General features: G+C 35.2%; 1 protein-coding gene across 1 annotated transcript in view; it reads left to right on the top strand.

Annotated features, from left to right (window-relative positions):
- Nucleotides 1-24368, top strand: part of GBE1 (1,4-alpha-glucan branching enzyme 1) — a 281560-nt gene that overhangs the window by 48770 nt on the left and 208422 nt on the right. Inside the window, exon 2 of the mRNA XM_080808172.1 lies at nt 7192-7361. Coding sequence (XP_080664298.1) covers nt 7192-7361 — 170 coding nt within the window. The remainder of the gene's footprint in view (nt 1-7191; nt 7362-24368) is intronic.

The raw sequence follows: 24368 nt of genomic DNA, 5'->3' as shown, positions 1-24368 counted from the left end.
AACAAAAAGATTGATTTGAAAAAATGTATACACCCTGTGTTTACTGCTGTGTTATTTATAATAGCTAAGGTGTGGAAGCAACCTAATTGTCCATCAATAGATAAATAAATAAAGAAAAAGTGGTGTGTATACACATACAGAATGGAGTATTACTCAGTCATGAAAAAGAATGATAAGATCAGATCTTGCCATTTGTGACAACATGGATAGACCTAGAGGATATAGCTAAGTGATAAAAGTCAGAGAAAGACAAATACCATATGATTTCATTTATATGTGAAATCTAAAAAATAAATGAACAAATAAAAAGCAGAAATAGATAGGGGCACCTGGGTGGCTCAGTGGGTTGAGCCTTTGCCTTCAGCTCAGGTCGTGATCTTAGGGTCTCAGGATCGAGCCCCGCATTGGGCTCTCTGGTTGGCAGGGAGCCTGCTTCCTCCTCTCTCTCTGCCTGCTGTTCTGCCTACTTGTGATCTCTCTCTCTGTCAAATAAATAAATAAAATCTTAAAAAAAAAAAAGACAGAAATAGATACATAAATACAGAGAACAAACAGGTGATTGCCAAAGGAGAGTGGGGTAGTAGGATGGTCAAAATGGGTGAAAGGAGTGAGAAGTATAGGCTTCCAATTAGGGAATGAATAAGCCACGGGAATAAAAGGTACAGCATCACCAGTATAGTCAATAGTATTGCAATAGTGTTTTATGGTGACAGATGATAGCTACATTTTACAGTTAAGCATAGATAGCATAGTAAACAAATACATAGTAAACTTAGATCTGTCTAGTGACAAAGTTGTACACCTGAAACTAATGTAACATTGTGTCAAATATACTTCAATTAATAATACGAAAGGGGGTCATATATGAAATAGTCCACTCACACCTACCACTCCTATAGGCCACTTCACTCCATTGATCTGATTATGTGGCATTTTGAGATGTGTCACTGACATTCACAGACGTATGTGTCACTGAAGCAAATGTGGTAACTGTGGTGTGGTGGTGTTAAGAAGCCTTAGGCCCCTGCCCACTTCAGGCCATTGGAGCCCCACCCCTGGAGCTGAAGAAGAGGCCCTGTGAAAGTGGATCTGCATGCCATTCATAGCTGTATCTATATTTTCTTTATGCAAATAGCTACTTTGCAGAATATTCTATAACTTCTTTCTCTAAAAGTAATCCATTTTGAGTATCTTTGCATATCAGTCTCTTTCTCTCTACCTCATTCTTCTTAATGACTCTTGTGTAATTTATTGTTTGGGTATTCCACAGTTGATTCAACTAGTCTCCCAATTGTTGATCTGGTAGGTAGGTTATTTTCCATGGCTTGGTGTCATAAATAGTCCCGTAATGATTATCATTATACACCAGAGATGTTGCTTCCTTGTTCTACATATCCAAAGCATAAATTTCTAAAAATGGAATTACTTAATGATTTTGAAATTTTCATAGGTGTTGCCAAATTTTTCTCTAGTTTATATCATACCAAACAGTCTTGAGAATGTCTTTTTCTCTGCCTATACTGCGTTCACACAGACTATCATGTTAACTGATTTTTTTTTTTAGGTAGAAAGTAAAATTTCCAAGTTTAGGATTTGTACTTCTTTAGTTACATATGAATTTGAACATCTTTTTATATGTTTTTTGGACATTTGTATTTTTTTTGTGACCTATTGATTTATTTTTATTTTTTTAAAGATTTATTTATTTGAGAGAGTGTACAGATACACAGGGGAGGGGCAGAAGGAGAGGAGAGAGAGAATCTCAAGCAGATTCCCTGCTGAGCATGGAGCCTGATACAGGGCTCAGTCTCATAACCCTGAGATCATGACCTGAGTGAAAATCAAGACTTGGACACTTAACTGACTGAGTCACCCAGGTGCCCCTTTATTTATTTTTAATATCATGTCTGTAACTGTGATCTCTCTTGATGTTATTTTGATTTTAGGGGTCCATTTTTTGATAATTAACTTACAAGTTTCTATATTTTATTAGATGAGAGATCCTTTCTTTATTGATTTAAAATGCTCTTTCATCAGATACTTAATTTCTACATATGCTCAAGACTCTTTTGGGGATTCAGTTTTATTCCATGAATCTATTTCAAGTAATTTCAATTCCCCAAATTTTACAAACATAGTTTTACATACCCAATAAAATCCCTATAGGATATTGTGTAGGATTATGTAGATGTTGTAATGATATAAAAATTATATAGTTTCAGAAAAAAATTTATTTTTATTTAAATGGTACTTTTTTGTTATAAATGATTGGAACAATGCAAGGGAGAAAGTAAGAAGAAACCTCATGAAAAAAATTGTCACTAATATTTGGGGAACATTATTCCTGATGTTTTATATGCTTTCATATAGGTAGAAGAATAGAGAAATGTCTTGATAGATAGAAATAATATAATGAAACTTGAGAAAAATATGTGTTAAATTTAGCTTCAATTTATTTGAAACAAAGAAACTGAAGTGAAATGAAAGAAATGTCTGAAATTTATATACATCTTCCTTTATACTAAAAAATGTTTTCTGGAGTGCACATCCAACATCAACAAAAGGATTAAACCATTTATGGTTGCACCAAAAAGAATAAAACACCTAGGAATAACTTAAGCAAGGAGGGGAAAAATTGTACTCTGAAAACCATAAAACACTGGTGAAAGAAATTGAAGATGACACAAAGAAATGGAAAGCTGTTCCATGATGATGGATTGGAGAACCAATATTGTTAAAATGTCTATAATATCCAAAGCAATTTACAGATTTAATGTAATCCCTATCAAAATACCAACAATGTTTTTCACAAAACTAGAGCAAATAATCCTAAAATTTGTATAAACCACAGAAGACCCCAAATAGCCAAACCAATCTTGAAAAAGGAAAACAAACCTGGAGGTGTCATAATCACTACAAAGCTGTAGTAATCAAAATAGTATGGTATTGACACAAAATTAGACACAGATTCATGGAATGATACAGAGCCAAGAAATCAATCTAACTTTTATGGTCAATTAATCTACAACAAGGAAGATGAGAATATATAGTAGGAAAAAGACAGTCTCTTCAACAACTGGCATTGGGAAAACTGGACAGCTACAAGCAAAAGAATGAAATTGGACTACTTTCTTACACCATGTTCAAAAATAAACTTAAAATGGATTAAAGACTTAAATGTGAGACCTGAAACTATTACATTTCTGGAAGAGAACATAGGAAGTAATTTTTTTGACATTGCCCATAGAAACATTTTTCTAGATATGGCCTCTCAGGCAGGGTAACAAAGGCATAATTAAACTGTTGGGACTACCCCAAAATAAAAACCTTTTGCACAACAAAGGAAGTCGTCAACAAAACAACAAGGCAGCCCCTGAGTGAGAGAAGATAATTTCAAATGATGTATCTGATAAGGGGTTCATAATAACCAAATATATGAAGAACTTTTACAACTCATGCACTGTTGGTGGGAATGCAAGCTGGTATAGCCACTGTGGAAAACAGTATGGAGACTCCCCCCAAAATTAAAAATAGAATTATTGTATAATCTAGTAATTGTACTATGGGCCGTTTACCCAAAGGAAATGAAAACATTAATTCAAAAAGATATATGTATCCCTATGTTTATTGCAGCATTACTTACAATAGTCAAGATATGGAGCCAACCCAAATGTCCATTGATAGTTGAATGGATATAGAGGATACAGAAGTGGTATGTGTATAAACGTGTATGTGTGTGTGTATATATGTGTGTGTATTTGTGTGTATATGTTCATACGTCATACACACACATACACAATGGAATATTATTCAGCTATAAAAAAGAATGCGATCTTGCCATTTGCAACAATGTGGATGGACCTAGAATGCTAAGTGAAATAAGTCAGTCAGGGAAACACAAATGCTGTGATTTCCATCCTCTGGGGAATTTAAGAAATAAAACAAGTGAACAAAGAAAAAAAGAGACAAACAAAAAAATAGACTCTTAAATAGAGAGAAAAACTGGTGGTTGCCAAAGAGAAGGTTGGTGGGGCAATGGATAAGATGATTGAAGGGATTTAAAAGTACACCTATCATGATGGGCACTGAGTAATGCATACAGTTGTTGAATGATTATATCATATACCTTAAGCTAATATAACACTATATCTTAATTATACTTGAATAAAATAAGGGAATTAAAAAGTATAATGATAATCTTAAATTTTAGTCAGTGATCAGTTATTCTTTTACAATGGGGATGACTACTATATTTTCTTCCATTTTCCTTTCACTCATGTAATTTCTTTTATAATAAAACTTACTTCATCCGTTGAGGTTATTTTTTTGTTATCACATTCCCATATTTTCACCATTGTCTAGCTATGGTTCTGTATTTTAAGATTAGGGTTCAGCAACACTGCTCCCATGACTGTTAATTCCTCTGTGTATGTGTTTTTAATCTTTTAACCATCTAGTTTTGTTTTTTCCCCCCTTCAATCGTAGTTCATTAGTGTCATAAACTTAAATTTATTTTTTAATTTGACAATATTTAAAGAATTCCTTAGGTTTGAGTAGGAAATTGCCTTATAAAATACTGTTAGGGGCACCTGGGTGGCTCAGTGGGTTAAAGCCTCTACCTTTGGCTCAGGTCATGATCTCGGGGTCCAGGGATCGAGCCCTGTATTGGGCTCTCTGCTCAGCCGGGAGCCTGCTTCCCCCTCTCTCTCTGCCTGCCTCTCTGCCTACTTGTGATCTCTGTCTGTCAAATAAATAAAATCTTTAAAAAATAATAAAATAAAATACCGTTAGATTATCACCTTTCCTTCTCAGAAATGTGTGGGCTTGGCTTTATCTTTTGGTCTTTAGTGTTATGTTCCTTTGGAACAAACAAAACAAAAACAAAAACCTCCCTCTTACTGCTTTTTTATGACCGGTTTTCTAAAGAGTTCTTTCTTTATCCTTTCAATTTTAGTAGCCTAAATTGGGAGGTGTTGCCCATGTGCATGTTTATGTTTGTTTTCCAAATTTTTCTTAAAACATAGCATTGCTCTTTTTTGATATGCAGATTTAATTCTTTTTTTCCTTCAAGATCTTATTTATTAGAGAGAGAGTGTGAGTATGAACTGGGGTGTGGGGCAGACTCCCCACTGAGCATGGTGCCTCTGGCTAGATTCCAGGATGGGGACATCATGACCTGAGCTGAATGTTTAACCGACTAAGCTACCCAGGAACCCCAAATTTTCAGATTTAATTCTGAGAGAAGAATGTTCCAGTTTTATATTTTTTATATCCATTTTATTTGGTTTTGTTCTTCAGAGTCAGCAGCTATCCTTATTTTAGATCATTTTTGTCAATTTTACGTACCTCTTAGCTTCCTTAATATAGTCTATTTCTTAGTCTTTTTCTTCTCTATTATATAAATTTCCAATTATTTATTTGTTTAATAATTTGCTATTTTACCATATGTGTATTTTGTTTCTTGCCAATTCTATTTTATTATTTTCCAGTGATATATTTTGTTCCTCCTCTTGCTTTTTTTAGGTCTAGGGGTCTCATTTTACCTCTCATTCTATTGTTTTGTTTTATAATCTCTCACCTCTTACTTTTACTGAGTTCATATTTTTTAAGATTTTATTTATTTAATGGGTGCCCAGGTGGCTCAGTTGGTTAACTGTCTGCCTTAGGCTCAGGTCATGATCTCAGAGTCCTGGGATTGAGCCCCACATCAGTCTCCCTGTTCTGCGGGGAGCCTGCTTCTCCCTTTCCACTCCTCCCTGCTTGTGTACCCTCTCTCGCTGTGTCTCTCTCTGTCAAATAACTAAATAAAATCTTTTTTTTTTTTTTAAGATTTTATTTAGTTATTTGACAGAGAGAGCATGCATGAGTAGGGGGTAATGGCAGAGTGAAAGGGAGAAGCAGATTCCCCCTGAGCAGGGAGCTTGCCCCAGGGACTTGATCCCAGGACTCTGGGATCATGACCTGAGCCTGAGGTAGACGCTTAATGGACTGAGCCACCCAGGCACCCCTATTGAGTTCATTTTTAAGTAAGTTGAAATAAAATGTGAAATATTTGTAAGAATTTCCAAATCTTTGGAAAGATTTGTTTTCTGTTTGGCTTAGTGGGAATGTTCTTCATTAGCCAGCTTCTCAAGTTTTGGATATTCCTTATATATCCCCTACTTGGATTCATGTCATCTTTCTGGGACTTTTATTGCTCACCTCTCAGGATCTGGGGAAGTGCAAGGAAGCATATATTAGCATTGCTCAGTCAGTTCATTGTTCTGGAACCTTCACTTTTGACAGAAAGCACCTACCACCTACCTCACTTCAGTTTTACTTGTTTTGTCCTTGCTTCTCCCTACATCTGTTGGTATTAGTGACATTCATAGAATTTTTATTTTTTTTAATTTAATTTAATTTTATTTTATTGATTGGCTGTATGGACTCCAGATCTGGGTGAGGGTGAGAAACAACCATGTGTTACTCTTGGTCCTCCTTGGGAAGGAATCTTTGGTTTCTTCTTGTGGCCACTAGCTTTTATAGTTTGACATGACGTAGCACATTTTTTTCCATGCTTAGTTGCTATGCTAAAGGGCAGAACTAGGCAAACTACAGCCCATACGCCAAATTTGGCCAGTAACTGTTTTGTAAATGACATGTTATTGGCATTAACCATACCCATTCATTTACATGTTGTCTGCAGCAGTTTTCATGCTTTTGAGAGATAGCTGAGTAGTTGTGAAACAGACCAATTTACCATCTACCCTTTAACAGGAAAAGTGTGCCAAACCCTGTTGTAAGGTAATTTTATTTATCTTACTGGCTTTTGACTATTTTTCTTTTACTTTCTTAGGGGTTGGAAGAGAGACACGTAGGGATGCTCCTTCATCATACTATTTTGACATAGAAGTTGCTATAATGCTGATTTTAAAAATTTCATGGAATATAGAACAATCATATTTTCTCTCTTACACCAAAATGCATGAAATTACCAAAAAAATATTAGATTGGTTCAGTTTGAGATAGGAATTATTTTACCCTGTGAGGTAACTGCTACGTTATATGTGAAATTATTCACATTATTCCTCTTTAATATCTTTTTTCTTTTCTTTTTCTGAATAAGAGTAAATAAAGCATTGACTTAATTACAGTAGCTTTCCTGGAAGATGATTTTATTTTCTAACTTCCTTCTTTTGCATTTTTTCAAAGGTATAACCGGTTTAACGAGACCTTGAACAACATCGGAGAGAACGAAGGTGGTATTGATAAATTTTCCAGAGGTTATGAATCCTTCGGTGTCCACAGATGTGCCGATGGTGGTTTATACTGCAAAGAATGGGCCCCAGGAGCAGAAGGAGTTTTTCTTACTGGAGACTTCAGTAAGTGTTTGAAAGATTTAAAGTTAGGTGTATTATCTCATTTATTTACTTAAAACATGGATTTGTTATGCTTCATATATTTATATGAAAATTAATGATTACAAATATCTGACTTTTCAGATAGAGCCGTAGGATTTGTTGTCTTTACCTTCACGTGGTACTGGTGTTCCTGCTGTAATGCAATACAGGTGTTCCTGAAAAACTTTTATGTTCTGTAAAATCATGTACCAGAAGTAACAGAGTTTATGAGAAAACTAGTGCTAGGCAGACTGCTCCAAATTTATTCAACGTTGTTAGTAAGCCCTGACAAAATCAATAGCAATCTGGGTAAAAATATTGGTTTAAGTTAAATCTCCACTAGCATTTGCACCTGGTTGGCTGGCATTGTAGTTCTTGGATCCTCCAGAGCCTAATATCCTTTTTTGAGACCTCAGTGAAAGTAGACATCTAATCTAGAGGATAAACTTCTTCATGACTCAATTCTTTTGTTTTCTTTTCCTTTTTTTATAATACAATCTCAGTTTTTTTTTAAACAAATATCTTCTTAGCCTTGTTATTTGCACTATTAATTTCATTAGGCAGTTAACCCTATGGAAAGCATAGTTGGTCTAGACATCAGGCTTCTAACTTATTACGGTCTAGTAAGGTAGGACCTGCATATAAATGGCTATAATATAATTTGGTCAGTTGTAGTCTAGTGGTATAAATAAATTACTGTAATAGTGACAAGGAGGAAAGCTCAGTTTTGGATGCAGAATAATGAAAACTAGGCCTTGGCAAAATGTTCATAATACAAGGAAATATCAGAATGATAATCATCCTTTAGTACCGTGAGAGTACTGCAGTATTTACAATTTGATTTTATCAGATTCAAAAGTCTACATGCTATATTATTCCATTCATATGTCATTCTAGAATTGGCAAAGCTATAGGGGCAGAAGACAGAGTTGTCAGGGTTTGGAGGTAGGAGTTAAGTTGTGAGTTGATTATAGAGGAGCGTGAAAGAACTTCTTGGGGTGATGAAAATATTTCATGTCCTAATTGTGCTTGGTTGTTACATGACTGCATACATTTGTCAAAATTTATAGACCTACACTTGTAAAAGACTGCATTTTATTGCATGTAAATTACACGTTAAGGAAGCTGACTTTAAAAAGTTTTGATTTTATACAGGTTGTCTAAAGCAGTACTGTCTAATAGAAATATAATGTAAGCCAATTATGTAACTCAGAACTTTTAGTGGCTATATTAAAAAAAGTAGAAGGATAGTTGAATGAATTTTCATAATGAAAAATTTTATGTAACCCAATATATCAGAATATTTTAGTATTAATATAATCAATATAAAATTCATTGAGTATTTTTGTTCTTTTGTATTCTTTTAACTCATATTTTTTCATTGGAAATACTTGATCTATATTTAGATTTAGTAAATTTTTAGTTTAAGAATACAAACCCAAGGTTTTTCAAACATAATTAAAAGTTCTAGTAACTGAGTTGAATACATTAAAATTTAAATTTAGTAAAGTAATTAAAATTAAATAAAATTTAAAATTCAATATCTCAGTTGTACTAACCTTATTTCAAGTGCTCAAAGGCCACAGGTGTCTACTGGCTCCTTTATTGGAAAACATAGGTCTAAGGACTTGTAGTCCTCCAAATTGGATAAGACTTGTTTTTCTTGAGAGGAAAGTTTTGAGAAAGACCATGTGATCTGCTAACTTAGATTAGTTTTGGTTACCTGATGATAATTGTGAAATTAAAACAAAAGTATGGGGATAAGAGACTTCTTACTTAAATTACTATTAAAATAGTCGTTAGTAATTTTTTCTTATACACAAACCTTAATATTTCTGCATCTTCTCTATACAGCTGCCTTGACTAGTAGTTTTTTGTTAAAAGACCATTTAGACATTCCAACAATCGTTAAGGCACTTTTGGCATTCTATTTTATTACTTCTTTTTACAGCCATTTGTAAGATTGAGAAGTATTGATTCAGAATGTGCAAGTTAATTTTTACGTAGAGGTACCAAAACTACTATAAGAACCTCAGTTAAAATTTGGTAGTGTCATTAGGTACCCCCTCCAACATATTTATGATTAAACCCACTAAATAGGTTTAAGAAATATAAAAATATGGGAAAGGAACTATATGAAAATTAGATTTGGGAACTGTCATAAGGACTAATGTTGATTTATTAGAAATTGTGCCTCATAAATATAGTTGGGCCATATGTCCATTTGGAGAACTGCATTTTAAAATTTTATTTAGGATTTAATGCTTATTAATTGAAAGTATGATAATTAGAAATTTTTTTGTAAACAGAAAACTAAAAATTATCTACTACCTATTTTAATGTAAAAATGTCCTCTGTTAACTTATTGTTTTTATTCCAATTCAGTTTGATTTTAAAAATGTTACCCTTGGGCGCCTGGGTGGCTCAGTGGGTTAAGCCACTGCCTTTGGCTCAGGTCATGATCTCAGGGTCCTGGGATCGAGTTCCGCATCGGGCTCTCTGCTCAGCAGGGAGCCTGCCTCCCCCTCTCTCTCTGCCTGCCTCTCTGCCTACTTGTGATCTCTCTCTGTCAAATAAATAAGTGAAATCTTTAAAAAAATAAAAACAAACAAAAAAAACGCTACCCTTTGTGAATGTGTATAACATAATTTAAAATCTCTATATATACTTGGGATAGCATTTGGTGAATTATTTTCATCAACCAATATTTGTTTAGTGTCCAAGAACATGAAGAACATCAGATTTAGTCAATGAGCCCTCACTTTTACTGGAGAGATGGAAAATAACTAAGATAAAAGTAAGAAATTATGATAGAAAATAGGAACAGGCAGTATGCTGGGAAAATTTAAAAGACTAATCTATTTTTTCTTTCTTTTTTTTTTTTTAAGATTTTATTTATTTATTTCAGAGAGAGAGAGAGAGACAGCACAAACATGAGTGGGGGAGGGCAGAGGCAGAAGCAGACTCCCTGCTTAGGAGAGAACCCCATGCTGGGCTCCATCCCGGGGACCCAAGATCAAGACCTGAGCCCAAACAGGTGCTTAACTGACTGAGCCACTCAGGCGCCCCACTAAACTACTTTCTTATCTAGATGAAAGAATAGTTTTTCTGCCCAAAGTTACAGGGTCTCAGGGTCTCTGTATACATGAGGTCTCAACTTTTTCTCACTAAGGAGCTTTCACTTTAAAAAGTTTGAAAATTGAGAGTAGAGCCAAACTTTTGGGTTAATAATGCATTTAAAAGAATATGTCTTTGGAAAAAAATGTACCTGTGAGTAGTGAGCATTAATTTGATATGACTCTGTAGAGCACAGAATTTTGATGATGATGACAACATAGCTGAAAATATACCCTTAAATAACTGAACTAACCATGCCTTTAACACAAGGAATTCTATATTTTGTTTTTCCCTACTTACATTTTCTTTGCTTTCCTTTTCTTTTTAAAGAAGAGTTGAGCAAGAAGAAAGTCATTTTTCTTTGTTGAACTTTTTCTCACGGTCAAAATAGGTTAGTTAATTTTCTTGTTAAGTCTTCTAATGTATAAATTTGTACTAAACCAAAAGGAAAAGAAAATGGCTATTTATTAGCTAAATAATTACATATCTTTTTTCATTACAAAGTGCATATGAAGATTAATTAAAGTGTTCTTGGGAGTTTTGCTGATCATATTAAGATGTTTTAAAAAAACATTTAAAAAATATTTAACTGTATTCATGACTATACTTATATTTATCAGCTGACAGGTTGACACAACAATAAACTTAAAAGGCTCTGTAGAATTAAGCTCTAACTATAACATTGATCAGTTTTTAACATTCTATTCCTGTAACACAGTAAGCTTAACTTTCTGTATATGTACTTGAAATACCACCTTCAATTAAAACAAAACAAAACAAAACTATTGCTTCTTTACCTATTGACAGAGATTTAAAATGCAACCTAATTTTATTTATATTTTTATCATCAAAGTATAATATAATTTAAAACATTGCTTTTGTGCCTACCTCTTCTCTCAAACCCTGAATATAAAACAGATCTTCAGACACCAGCAACAAAACTTTATTTCTGCTAATCGTTAAATTAACTGTTACTAATATTTACATGAAAATGGAAATTTTCTTAATTTAATTTTTACCTAAACGATTAGACATTTGTGGTATTTTTTCAGAAGAATTTAAAATGAAAGAAAGTCTAAGCTTTATTTCTATGTTATGAAAAATTATACCTGTAATAAAAACACTTTAGCATACTGTCATATTTGTCTCCTAATCATTTTAAAGATTTTATTTATTTGACAGACAGAGATCACAAGTAGGCAGAGAGGCAGGCAGAGAGAGAGACGAGGAAGCAGGCTCCTTGCTGAGCAGAGAGCCCGATGTGGGGCTCAATTCCAGGACCCCGAGATCATGACCTGAGCCGAAGGCAGAGGCTTAACCCACTGAGCCACCCAGGCGCCCCTGTCTCCTAATCATTTTAGAAATGGACTGCACTATATATTCTTTCCCTGGGCTTATTCATAAAATTGCTGGTAAATATTTGTTGTTCTATTTTATTTTTTTGCCAACCAACTTGAAGATATTTTAGGTACAACTACTCAGAGTAGTCAAATACAAATGATCCTTAAGAAAGAAATTGGCATGAATTGGTGTGTAAAAAAAAGTTTGAAATCATAGTTGAGCTGTCGAAATATAGTTCTTCCTTCAGCTCAGTGGGGATAAGGTGATGGTATTTGTCTTACTTGCCTAAGCTAGGTTGCTGTAGATACTAACTAGATCGCAGATTTGAAAACATTTTATACCTTATTCAGTGCTAAAGAAATGTTAACTGACAGGATTGAAAAAATTCGCTCATTTGTAATTTTTTTTCCTTATTAAAGAAATTACTATTAATTTCAAAAGGCAGTTGACCCTTACACTAGTCCAATGATTTAGTCGCTGTGTTGTCCAAACTGAAGTAGATCTAGCTTTTGCCATTCACATTTTTAAAACTTGGAAAGCAGCTTCACTTTAAATATATTACACATATTTTCTTTATTTGAGAGAAAATGAAACAATCATTTCTTTTCCTTTCAGTCATTTTTTAAAAACTAGCTTTTTAAGCAGCTAGCAGCTGCCGTAGCAACCCAGGAGAACAGTGGAGGTATAATTAATGACATTCATCGGACTGGAATCTTACCACCCAAAAAGTATTTCTGGGCAAGCCAGAGACTACTTAAAGGTTCTAGATGAATTTCTAAAACTTTGAATCATCTTCAGTAGAGCAAAGATTCATTCTTTACAAAATTAAATGTGATTTAAAATATACTTGGAGTTTTGGAACTAAACCATGTTTATTGCAGGTTGCTAAATAATTGAAGAAAACCGGGTGCTTTCCAGTAGCTAGATGATAATAAGTTGAGAAAAAGGCAGTAAACTACATATGTCAATATAAAATAATTGGGTTCTATTCGCTATAACTGAAAACATTTCATTTAAAATTACTAAGTCTGGGAGCTAGGCACTTTTCAAATAACCTAAATGTCTACCACTGATGGACTAAAAAAAAAAAAAAAAAAAGGAAAAAATAACACCCTGATTTTTATGCCTATAGAAAAAAGGAACCACAGGTATTTTTGCAGAGTAGGAAAAATTTCTTTCCCACTTCCTTTAAAAGGAGAATTTTACCTGCTTCCTGGACAAAATTAGTCTATAATTTTGTTTTCAGTTAACAATTGCCCAGAAGTTTACAACATCATAAAAGCTTTTGTATTTCTTAATTCCACATGCCCTGAAACAGTGCTGCTGAAAGTGTGCTCTGTGGATCTGTGTGGTTCCATGCACCGTCATTTTGCCAGTGATGTATTGGCAAAAATTGGGATTGTAAGCATTTAGAAACTTGAATAGCAGTTCGACAGAGTAGGGTTTTTTTCTCGTGAATCTAATGATAATATAAAAATTGGGGCTTAAATTTTGAAAGCCTTTTTTTTCTTTTGATTTTCTAATAATTCATTTTATTACATTTTATGAAGATTTGGCTATAATAGATTGGAAAAAAATTTTTTTAAAAAGGTAACTGATCCATCAGCACAGATAGTTGGAGAAACACTGATCTGAAAATTAGGGATTATTTGTTGGTTTAGAAGTCTTTTATGGTTGGAAGGTAGAGTTCTGATGTCAACTTACTTTTTATTCTCTTTCTTCTGATAAATCTATCACAGCTGTGTTGGCTTTCACTGTGGTATGGCATGTTACAAAAAACTCTAACATAATGGTTTGCAACGGCAAAGGCTACAATTATCAGCTGTCCCTCAGTCCTAAGGGTCATATTCTTCCCAGGATCAAGGGTGATGGAGCAGCCCCTGTGTGGGACACGCTGATCTCCTGACGGAGAGAAAGAGTAATGGAGGAAGCCTCTTACAGCTTTTGAAAGCTTCAGCTTAGAAGTGACAAATGTGATTTGTACTTCCATTTCATTAAGTAATTTGGCCAAGCCTTATGTCAATAGGGCATGGAAGCAGAATCTTCTTTAATGGAAGATTCTGAAGATTATGAAAATGTGGGAGTAATAGTATAAATGACCCCCATGGCAAAAAATGCATACTCATAATATAAGGTGTGAACTTTCCAGATTGATTCTTTGATATTCTAGATTGTGTGTGTGTGTGTGTGTGTGTGTGTGTGTGTGTGTGTGTATAATCAGAGGGGAGTTGGTTAGGTAGGGTGGTGCAGTAGAGCTCTCTACTTTGACTGTTGAGGTTTTTGTTTTGTTTTGTTTTTTTCTGGAATCTCTACTCACCTCTGCATTTAAGTGGAACTTCAAGGAGTTTTTTGTGAGTCAGACACTTTGAACTTTACGTGGGTCCTCTGTGAATGCATTTTTGTTATGTGGGTTCTCATAAGTTTGGCTCTTTGGAGATTGGGATGTTTCTAAAAAGCAACTTTCTGGGATGGTCTGAGGACTCTTGTTTGTTTTAGCAAAGAGGTGGCAACCACAAGGTAGAGGTAGAAGGCCTTAGGCCTATTAACCAAACCCACACTGATACTGAGAAATGGCCTCTTTGATGTACGTAAACTTAAAATAACTAATCAGTCTAGGCATTTTGTAGAAAGTTTTCAGGACTTTCCTCTAACTTTCCAACCTGATGTTGCTGCTCTCACCCCTTTTATCTGTTTTTACTGATAGATTATTTGTTTTCAGTGGAGTAGAGGGACAGTGGAGGTTTACTTAGCTGATGTCTACTTACCAAACGCGGTGAATTTACTTCTGCTTGACAGGCTCACTGTAAATGTTACTGACAGCTTTCCACGGGATACTGAGTACATGTGGGTAGTAGGCTGTAGTACACCACATGGACGCAGTTTGGCTCCTGCCGGTTACATTCAATGCTTATTAGTGAGCGGGTTTCCCACCCCCTTCAAATCCTGTGAATGCCAATTCTTCTCATTGTAATTCTGCAATATAACATTCTATAAAGTGATGAACCCTAAGTGTGACAGCAAAGAAAATTATTAAGTATTGGGAACATCTCAGTAAGGACAAGTTGGAAAAAAATGATTTTGAATTAAGTATGCACAAGTGAACTGTGAGAAAATGATATAAATCTAACAATTTCACATGCAGATTACTTTGTGTGCACCTTTCCGCTTTTGTTCCGTTATCACTCAAAGGGAATTGGAAATATAAATGTTGCATTGTAGGTGTGGGTTCGTATAAGAAAGAGATGATAAAATCCTAATCAGAAGACCTAAGGAGAAATGGCTTTAATCTTATAACAGAATAGGGGTGAATATTTATATTTGTATTTTAAGTAAAAACAAAAATTTTTTTTACTGTTTTTGAGTGTGTATGTGTGTATGTACATATGCCAATACATATTTTATCATTCTCTGCTTTAACCAATATTTTCAATATACATAGCAACTCTGCCCCAATTGTGCTGGATCAGAAAGATTTGTTATAATGTGTAATGGGATTATTTTTATAGGGAAACATCCTTACCTCCTAGGATTTTAGGAAATTGTTGTTAGAAACCTTAATGCTAGAAGGTAGATTTTGAACTGTGTGACATAAATGATAATTTTCTAGTCTCGTGTTGCTTTTTCATAAATATCCTGTTAAAAATTAATGCTGTTTGGATACTACAGTACTTTTCATTAGGTCTCAGTTTTTTATTCATGGTTATTTATTTTCTGTCATTATTTTTTTAACATTTTAAAAGAGCTATAATTCACATATCATAAAGTTTACCATTTCAAAGTAGACACTTCAGTGGTTTTTAGTATACTTACTGTGGTGTACCACTGTTATCACTGTCTGATTCCAGAACATTTCCATCATTCTAAACAGAAACATCCAACTGGTAGCATTGGTCCCAAATGTCCTCTCCCTCCATTCTCTGGCCACCTCTAATCTATTTTCTGTCTCTCTGGATTTTCCTATAAATGGAATCATACAATATATGGCTCATCTTTCCAGTTTCTTTCACTTATCATATATTTTCAGGGTTCATTTAGAGTGTGGCATGGAACAGTCCTTTATTCCTTTTTTTTTTTGTGGCTGAATAATATTCTGCTGTATCGATACACCACATTTTGTTTATCCATTCTTCAGTGGCAGGATATTTGGGTGGTTTCTACTTTTTGGCTATGATGAATAATGCTTTTATGGATATTTGTGTACAAGATTTTATATGAACATGCACTTTCAGTTCTCCTGGGTCACCTTAGTTATTGATGTTCTTACCATTATTTGCCCTAAGATCTTTTCACTCACCCTGCTCTGCTCTGCACTCATTTCCCCAGCTCCCTTAGCCTCCACCACTATTGAGCTGGCTTAGTGGGAGGTCCTAATGAATTACTTAAGGGAGAGAGGAGGGAGAGGCCAGGGAATTTTCCCCTACTTCCTTGCCTACCCCTGTGTCTAAAGTGAGACTACCCATTTCTCATGCAGCAGTCCTGTCTTGTAGTTCTTGTGTTGCTTTTCTCTCTCTCAGCTCAGCTCCTGCCAGGTAGGCTTGCCTTCTTGCCAACTTCCGTTGGGTGGCCCTGGCTTCTGAGTTCCAGTAATCCTGCTTCTCCCTTAGGGGTATTACCGGGTTCCTGTTGTTGCTCATCTTTATTTGAATTCTCAGTTCTTCTCCTACCCTACCCGTGTAACCAGTTTCCTGTCTTAAGGCTCTTTCTTGGGAATAGGTGGCTTGGTTTCCACTCTGGCCTCTCATGGCTGGATAGTATTTCCCTTTCATTAAGCATACTGAGTTATGGACATATACAGGGTATCTTTCACATTCTATTTTAGATATTTTAAAGCACCCCTGGAATGGTTCAGCCCTGTGGCCCTACCTCTGTTAAGGTATTTTCAATAATTTTTTTAGAAGTTAAATTTACTAACTTTGTGAATGTTTAAGTCTTTTTTTATGCTAAAGAGATATGTATTATAGAATTTCAGCTATTTTTTTTTAAAGATTTTATTTATTTGAGAGAGAGAGTGCACAAGCAGCAGGAGGGGCTGAGGGAGAAGCAGACTTCCTGCTAAGCAGGAAGCCTGATGTGGGGCTTGATCCCAGAATCCTGGGATCATGACCTGAGGCAAAAGCATATGCTTAACTGACTGAGCCCCCAGGAACCTCAGAATTTCAGTTTTTTTTTTATTCAAAGTTCTAGAAAACTCAGCAGTGGGAGATATTGTTATACTCTTCCTTTATATTATAGAAAATTAGTTATGCTTTACTTTAAACAGGATTTTGATGTTTCCTCTATTAGAGAACGGTTTCATCTTCATCATGCTTTGTTAAGTCTAAAACAACTTTTCCACATGTTACTTGAAGCAGACTAACCCGGTGTTGGTAAAGTGAAGATTTCAGGGTTAATAACAAATCTTCTGAATCACAATCTTAGGGTAGAGTTTAATGTTTATGATGTATTGCCCGCCTTTTTGAGGATTTGTATCATTGATATGCTAGTGGATGTTTTTAACCCACACTATTCTCGTTTGCTTTCTTTTTTCTTGCTATCTCAGTTGACTGATAAACATGCTTGGCTCCAATGAACAAGGCTCTAGGCAGATTTTTCACACACTTGCTTCTGATGAAGAGTTTTGGTTGAGAGTCACAAGATTTTATCCTCCATATTAGTCGGGGGCCGAAGCATACAGATGGTATGCTCAGGGATTTCACTGGAGAGTTTAATAAAGGGCTTTTTACCAAAGGCTGGTGAGGATTAAGGGAACAACTAGAAGTGGAAGCTGTTGCCTCTTAGGGCGTAGGTAGAGAGAGCAGGGAATGGTTACTGGAACATAGTTAGAGCTGGAGTCATAAAAGAGGAGTCTGATTACAGGATCTGTGGCAGAAAGGCAGCCACTGACAGAAGGAAGCAGGGATGGAGTAGGTGTTAAATATCTTCATTTCTCTTATGCCAACATCCACCATTGGCCAGTCCCAACTTGGCACTGGAGTGTAAGGGAGACCTGGAATTGCCATCTACTGATGCCAGCTTCCGGGGCCTGGAGCAGGACTGAGGAATTCAGAAGGATCTTAAGGTAGTTCTTAGGATGGAGAAATGGAGAATAACCAGGATAGCTACCCAGATTTCTTAACATGACCTAGAGGGAACTCAAATCACTGGAGGAGGCACTTCTGCCTTTATTTTCTTCTAAGTGATTAGGACTTCTTTAGATAACTACATCAGTGTATTATGTACCTTTTCATTCAAAGAAAAAGAAAGCATTCTTGGTACATTGGTTTCTTTCCCCCTTTCTTCCTGCCTTGCTTGCACCCCCATCACCCTTTTTTTCCCTTTCTCCACCCCCAACCCCTCCCTTCCTTCTTTTCCTTGGATATATCTTTCATCTTAACAATCCTGAACAATATTAAGAAGCAGAAGAGTTTCAGGTTTTCAAAAGGGCCTGGGTTCTTAGGAGGAAGGAGATAGAACTTTATTTCTTAATCTACTTAAAACAAGCAATTAACTTTGTAGCGATTTATCAGAGGCTTCTGAAGTAGCATAAACCAATGTATACACTATTACCACTACATCTAAAATCAGAGGAAGTAAAATCCAAGTTTTTCTTTTCTCTTTTTCCCCCTGAAATTATAGAATATAATCTTAAAGTCAGGTACTTACTCTGTTAAAGTTGTAGTGTCTCTCAAATAATATTCCAGTTTGCTAAATATACCGTTGCATGGGTGTATATAGTGATTTTTTTTTAAAGCAGGTTTATTTAAAGAAAAAAAAAAGAGTCCTTGAAGTTAGGATCTGAAATTTAAATTCAACAATTTCACCTTCATCCCTCCCTACTTTTCCTTTCCCTTGAGCAGCAATACTTATTGGGCACCTTCTGTGTGCCAGACACTGTGCTAAGTAATGGAAATCCACTGATGCAAAAGAGGGGAAATAACCTTTTCATCTAGCAGGGGAAATGGGTGGTCTCCTTTTAACTGCCAATAATTGCCTAAGGTCATCTAGTCATAAAATTAAACTGGGATTTTGATATTATTCTAACTATTTTAGGCATCGCTATATGACTTTTTGGTCAAAATAAATAAGATCTAAGATAACACTTCATAGAGCTATTTTAGGAAATAAAGAATTATGCAAAGATACTTCCCTAAGTACTTTCTAAAGCTGAAACAATTCTTAGAATATAATTTAGTAATAATAACTCTTTCAAGATACTGGGTTTTTTTTTAGGACTTATTTTATTCCTTATTTATTTTGGTGATATTTTGTGTGTTTATTTTTAAACCAAAAGTATGAAAATGAAACTTTTGAGGTGTATTTCCAGAGAATCTGTAATTGATTTAAATGATACATGAGACATTTTTTGTCAAACTGAAGTGAGCTAGGAAAAAATCTCTTAGAATAGCTGTATTTAGATTTTAATGAAACTAGGCAGAAAGGAGACTAAAGTGAATTTCCTTTTTAGTCTTTTAAATGAAAAAGTGCATCATTTGTCCTATATATCTTATTCATCATCAGTCATAGCAAAGCATTCATTCCCACGAGGGAGATAATGGATTCAGAGAGCCGAGAGGAATGGAAGATTGTCATTCAATGCAGATGAGTTTTAGTAATATTTTTATCATGAGAAATTGGGTTGCAGAACCTTAAGATTTGGAATTAAGTTGCCATAGATATATTTAATTAAAAGTAGATTGCTTTAACCTTTCTTTAAGTTAGAAATAGGTTTAAAATCTTAAATTAAATTTATAGTTAGTTTGTATTTAACTTGTATTCAGGACTTGCCTTTAATAGGGATTCTTTATAAGGTTTAGCCCCAAAAAGGTACATTTTAATTGAACTATTACAGTGAACATATAAAGAAAGTTTCTGAAAGGATGTTATAACTTTGTATATTGGATCAAAGTATGGTTTACTTTTCTGCTGATGGAGAAAGTAACCAAACTTATCAAACCAAACTAAAAAGAGAGACCGAAAGGGGGATCTATGTCCTGAACTCTCCTAACACCTCATCAGCACACCTCCTTAATCCATATAAATTATATTTCCTAGTGTTTTGTTGTTATCATGTGATGGGTTGGTTTCTCATTGATAATACTATTCCATGGTTAATACTTTTCTAGAAGTGGAAATACATAAAGAATGAAGTTACCATAGCAGAAAAGCAAATGAGCATGTGTGTGTGTGTGTGTGTGTGTGTGTGTGTATACATAAATACGCATTTATACATATGTATATATGTCAGATTCGTGAACTCTGATATTAAAGGATCAGTTTTAGGTTAATTAGAGGAAATTAAGGTCTCCAAGCTCATCCTGTGATCTTATTGCGCATTCTTAGTCCAAGGCATTAAGAAAATTAAGTTAAATAAAGAAGGTTGTATAGACAACGACTAACATTGACCACACCTCCCAGGCCTGGGAATGCATCCCCTAGTTCAGGAGGTTATTTACCTCCTCATTCTGAGCAGACTCTGAGGTTTGGGCTGTGTTGGAGCCATGCCAGTTTCCTGCTTGAGGAAAGCCGGAGGAGTAGAGACAGGGGATGGTGCAACTTGTCTGTCATAAGGCCTGGGGGTCCTATCAATTAACTTTTTTCTAAGGGTTACAAAGTCAGAAGAGGTGCTTCGTCTTAGATCTACTTAGACACTTTTTAACCTTATTCTTCTTGGGGAATTAAAACTTTTTTTAATAGCTAAGTCATGCTGACTCGCACAAAAGTATCTCCGATTAATTGTACATATTAAATCAAAATAGACTCTGTCAAAAGGTAAGTCTATTCACCGTAACTTTCATTTCCTTTATAAAGGGAAAGCTTCTATAGAAAATAGTCCATATTTGTTCTCCTTTTCCCTCCTCTCCACAGGGTGAGGTAATCACAAACTGCAGTCTCCTATAAATATACCATCATTACCCGGAAGGTAATTGCAGCATTATATAGCTGTTAATCTTTTCTCAGTGAAGATCGAGATTCATTCACTCTCAGAGGCTTAGTAAGAAAGCATGGCCATGTGAGGCATTCAGAAAGTGGGAGTTCATTGTTGTGAGCTTCTAGGTTATCCTCATTTAGACTTTATTTTGTTTCACACCTTCATCATCAGCTAGGTAAGAAGAGCCTGCTCTGTACAGGGCTCTAGAGCAAGCAAGATCAGATGAAAATGTGCACGTTAGAGCTCCTAGCGCAGTGCCTGACATCTTGTACATTCACGGTCAATACTTCACTAATTCCGTTTTGCCTTTGTCTGGCATTTTCCGGTTTAAAGAGGAATGTGAACATTATTGTCTAGATGGTCAAAATATGCCCTTGCTGGGTTACTTTTTGAAGCTGTGGACTCTCTAGTGAGGCTCATTGGTGGTGTTATTATTCCAAATTGAAAGCATAACAATTTTTTTTCTATGGAGTAAGTAGATGATACCTGGTAAGACTGACTCTTAAGTTTCTCCAGGTTAATTCCTTTCTTATGGAATTTGGATTCATCCCTTTACCACATGTTTCAGTATTTTGTTTAGAAGTCATTGGAACAATATTACTAGAGAGTTGAAGATAGAGCCATGGAAAGCTCAATTTAGGGGTCTAAGGATAATGAAGTGGTGAAGGAATGAAAGAAGAAATAGTATGAGGAAAATGAGAAGGGTGTCCTATCATAACACAGAAAGAGGAGAGGGCTTTTTAAGGAAGAAATGGATGTATACAGTATTATTATGTTATCTTCATAATATTGAAAATGTAGTGAGCACTTAACTGTGCAATAAGTGCTTACTATAGACTTGCACAAAATCTTCCCAGTTGCCCATTGAGGTAGATACTATTACTATCCTCGCAATCCAGGGGAAAACTCTGAGACTTAGACTCTGGAACTCAAAGCTACTAACCTGTGCCAGAGTCAGGATTTCATTCCAGCCATTTTATCTGCATGCTGTAGCCACTGAGCTAGAGAAGGGTTGAGGCCCACAAGCTTTCAGTAAGGTGAGTTCCATTTGCAGCTTTTCTTTGTAGTAGTAGGGAGTTTCCATAACAGAGAGTTGTTTCTATATTTTACAGACGTGGAAATTCAAAATCAAGAGGTTATATAATCTCCCAAAAGTCACATATCTGGTAAATAGTAACTAAAGGTTTATCTGTAAGTATTCTACATATATTCTGTTAAAGCTCTGTTTACCAATAGCATCCCAATTTTGTGCCTTTGAATTACGTATAATTCCTGTGATGTACATCTGATACTCATGTTTATATCTCTAGAAGCTGATTTATACTTTTGGGATATTTTATTTTATTTTATTTTATTTTTTAATTTATTTGTTAGAGAGAGAGAGAGAGCGAGCACAGGCAGACAGAGTGGTAGGCAGAGGCAGAGGGAGAAGCAGGCTCCCTGCCGAGCAAGGAGCCCGATGTGGGACTCGATCCCAGGACGCTGGGATCATGACCTGAGCCGAAGGCAGCTGCTTAACCAACTGAGCCACCCAGGCGTCCCACTTTTGGGATATTTTATATCTAAACTTTAAGTCCATCAGTGTTTGTGTGTGTGTGTGTGTGTGTGTGTGTGTGTGTGCGTGTGTGTGTCTGTGATTATATACATATATAATATAATATATATGTAAGTAATTAAATGGTTTACATTTTTTACCTTTGAGTTGTGAGACAGAAAAATTCAAAGTGGACTGACTTGAAAGAGAATTCATCTATTTAATTTCTTTTCATTTTTTTTCAAAGTATTTGAAGAATCAAACTTCGTATCATTAAGATTAGATTTGTTTTGAACCTTGGCTACGACTTTTCAAATCTTAATTTATTTGACTATATCTACCACATATAGTTTCACTGGATTGTTCCTGTTGCATGAATGTCACCTTTCAAGGTGATTTTGAAACTAATCTTGAAGGAAGCTTCCAGAAATTTTGTTTGTTGGATGACACAACCTGATAATGAATTGAATATGGTGGGCAAAGGAAAGGCAAGGGAATATTACAGAACATATAACATTCAATATTATGTCATTTATTTTAAAATATATACAAGCATACACAACACACACATAAATTTTTGTTTCTACAAATAAAAAATAAATATATTTATAAATATGTGTATATGTGTATGAAGTATGTATGAATGTATTGGAGTGTGTGTATGTGTGTGTGTGTGTGTGTGTGTGTGTGTGTGAAGTAGGTATTGAAGAACCACATGACTTTTGAATATACTATCTTAGGGGAAGGTAAGGGTCTTGGGGAGGTGGTCAGTTGAATTATTTTGTCAGACTTAATCACACTTAAAACTATTATAGTGTCTACTATAGGAAAACAGGACAACAGAGAATCACAAATGATTCTCATAGATGAATCTCAGATTTAATCACAGATGATCATAAAAAAGTAGCATTGTTTAAAATTATTATTGGGCTACTCTTGTGGAATATTTGTAGGTATTCAGTTAGGATAAGTAGTAATGATAAAAAAGAAAATGAATTAGCAAAATTTTAGTACATATCTCAAGATGAATAATATCACTATTGTAGTTTAAAATGCATATTAAACATAACTATAAAATAATGAGTAGTTTTGGTAACTATTTAATGCACGCATCAATTTTCTGCTGTGTGCCTGTTCCTCTACTAGAGCTGGAGAGATATCTGCTTTATTACTCTTTAGTTGCTTTTTCTGTGTCTAGCTCTTATTGTCTACTTAACTGATAGCGCTACGCCTGAGATCCAGTTCATTCATTTCTTTGGGAACCTTAATAAGAGGAATTTAGAGAGAATACATGCACATCGACTTAGAACTGAAGGGATGTACATATGACTCTCATTGGTGTTGAGTGTCCACTGAGTATCAGAGAACTTGAGTCTACATAGTCTCAGGTAGGTCAGCAGTGTCCATAACTGAGAATATCTCCTTACTGTGTTCAGTAGAGACCAGGGGCAGGTATAGAGAAAGAAGATAGTTCTCTCTCTCCAGAACATCAGACTCAAAGGATTTGTGCAATGAGCAAATGGCCAGTGATCAAGAGAAGATGAAGGGAGCTTGGAGCTTAGTTGACTAACCCTTCAGTGATGGGGCAGAGTGTTAATAGGATAAGAAGGCAGAGCCGTGCAGCCTCTGTTAGGAGGTGGTTAAAAGTGATGGAAACATTTTAATGATTTTGTTTCAAATTTTAGAGTTTCTGAATCTGTTCAGTCCAGTAGTTAAGAAAAACATGCTTATTCACTTTGTTTGACTTTAGATAAATGGCTGTTAAATTAGAAGCCAGAAAACCTGGTAATTGTAAGTGGTTTCAATGTGCTTTATTTTAATGGAATTGCCTTAATGGAAGTCAGATTTATTCTTGAACATGTTAAACCTCCATATAACTTGCCAGTATTTTCCTGAAATTGGCTCTCTGATTTCTGAAATGGGAGTGGGGAAAGATGTGAAAATTGATGGCCTCAAGCTTTTTAAAATCCAAATTGAAACTTGTACTACAAAGAGAGAAGTTTAACCTGAGAGTTTATGCCTATATCAGCATGACACAGAGCAGCAATTGAAGTTTTCTTACACCCCACAGATCTAATAAACACATTGG

The sequence above is a fragment of the Martes martes genome, assembly GCF_963455335.1.
Source record: "Martes martes genome assembly, chromosome: 1".
NCBI classification, from domain to species: domain Eukaryota; kingdom Metazoa; phylum Chordata; class Mammalia; order Carnivora; family Mustelidae; genus Martes; species Martes martes.
This window is presented reverse-complemented; position numbering and strand designations above follow the sequence as displayed.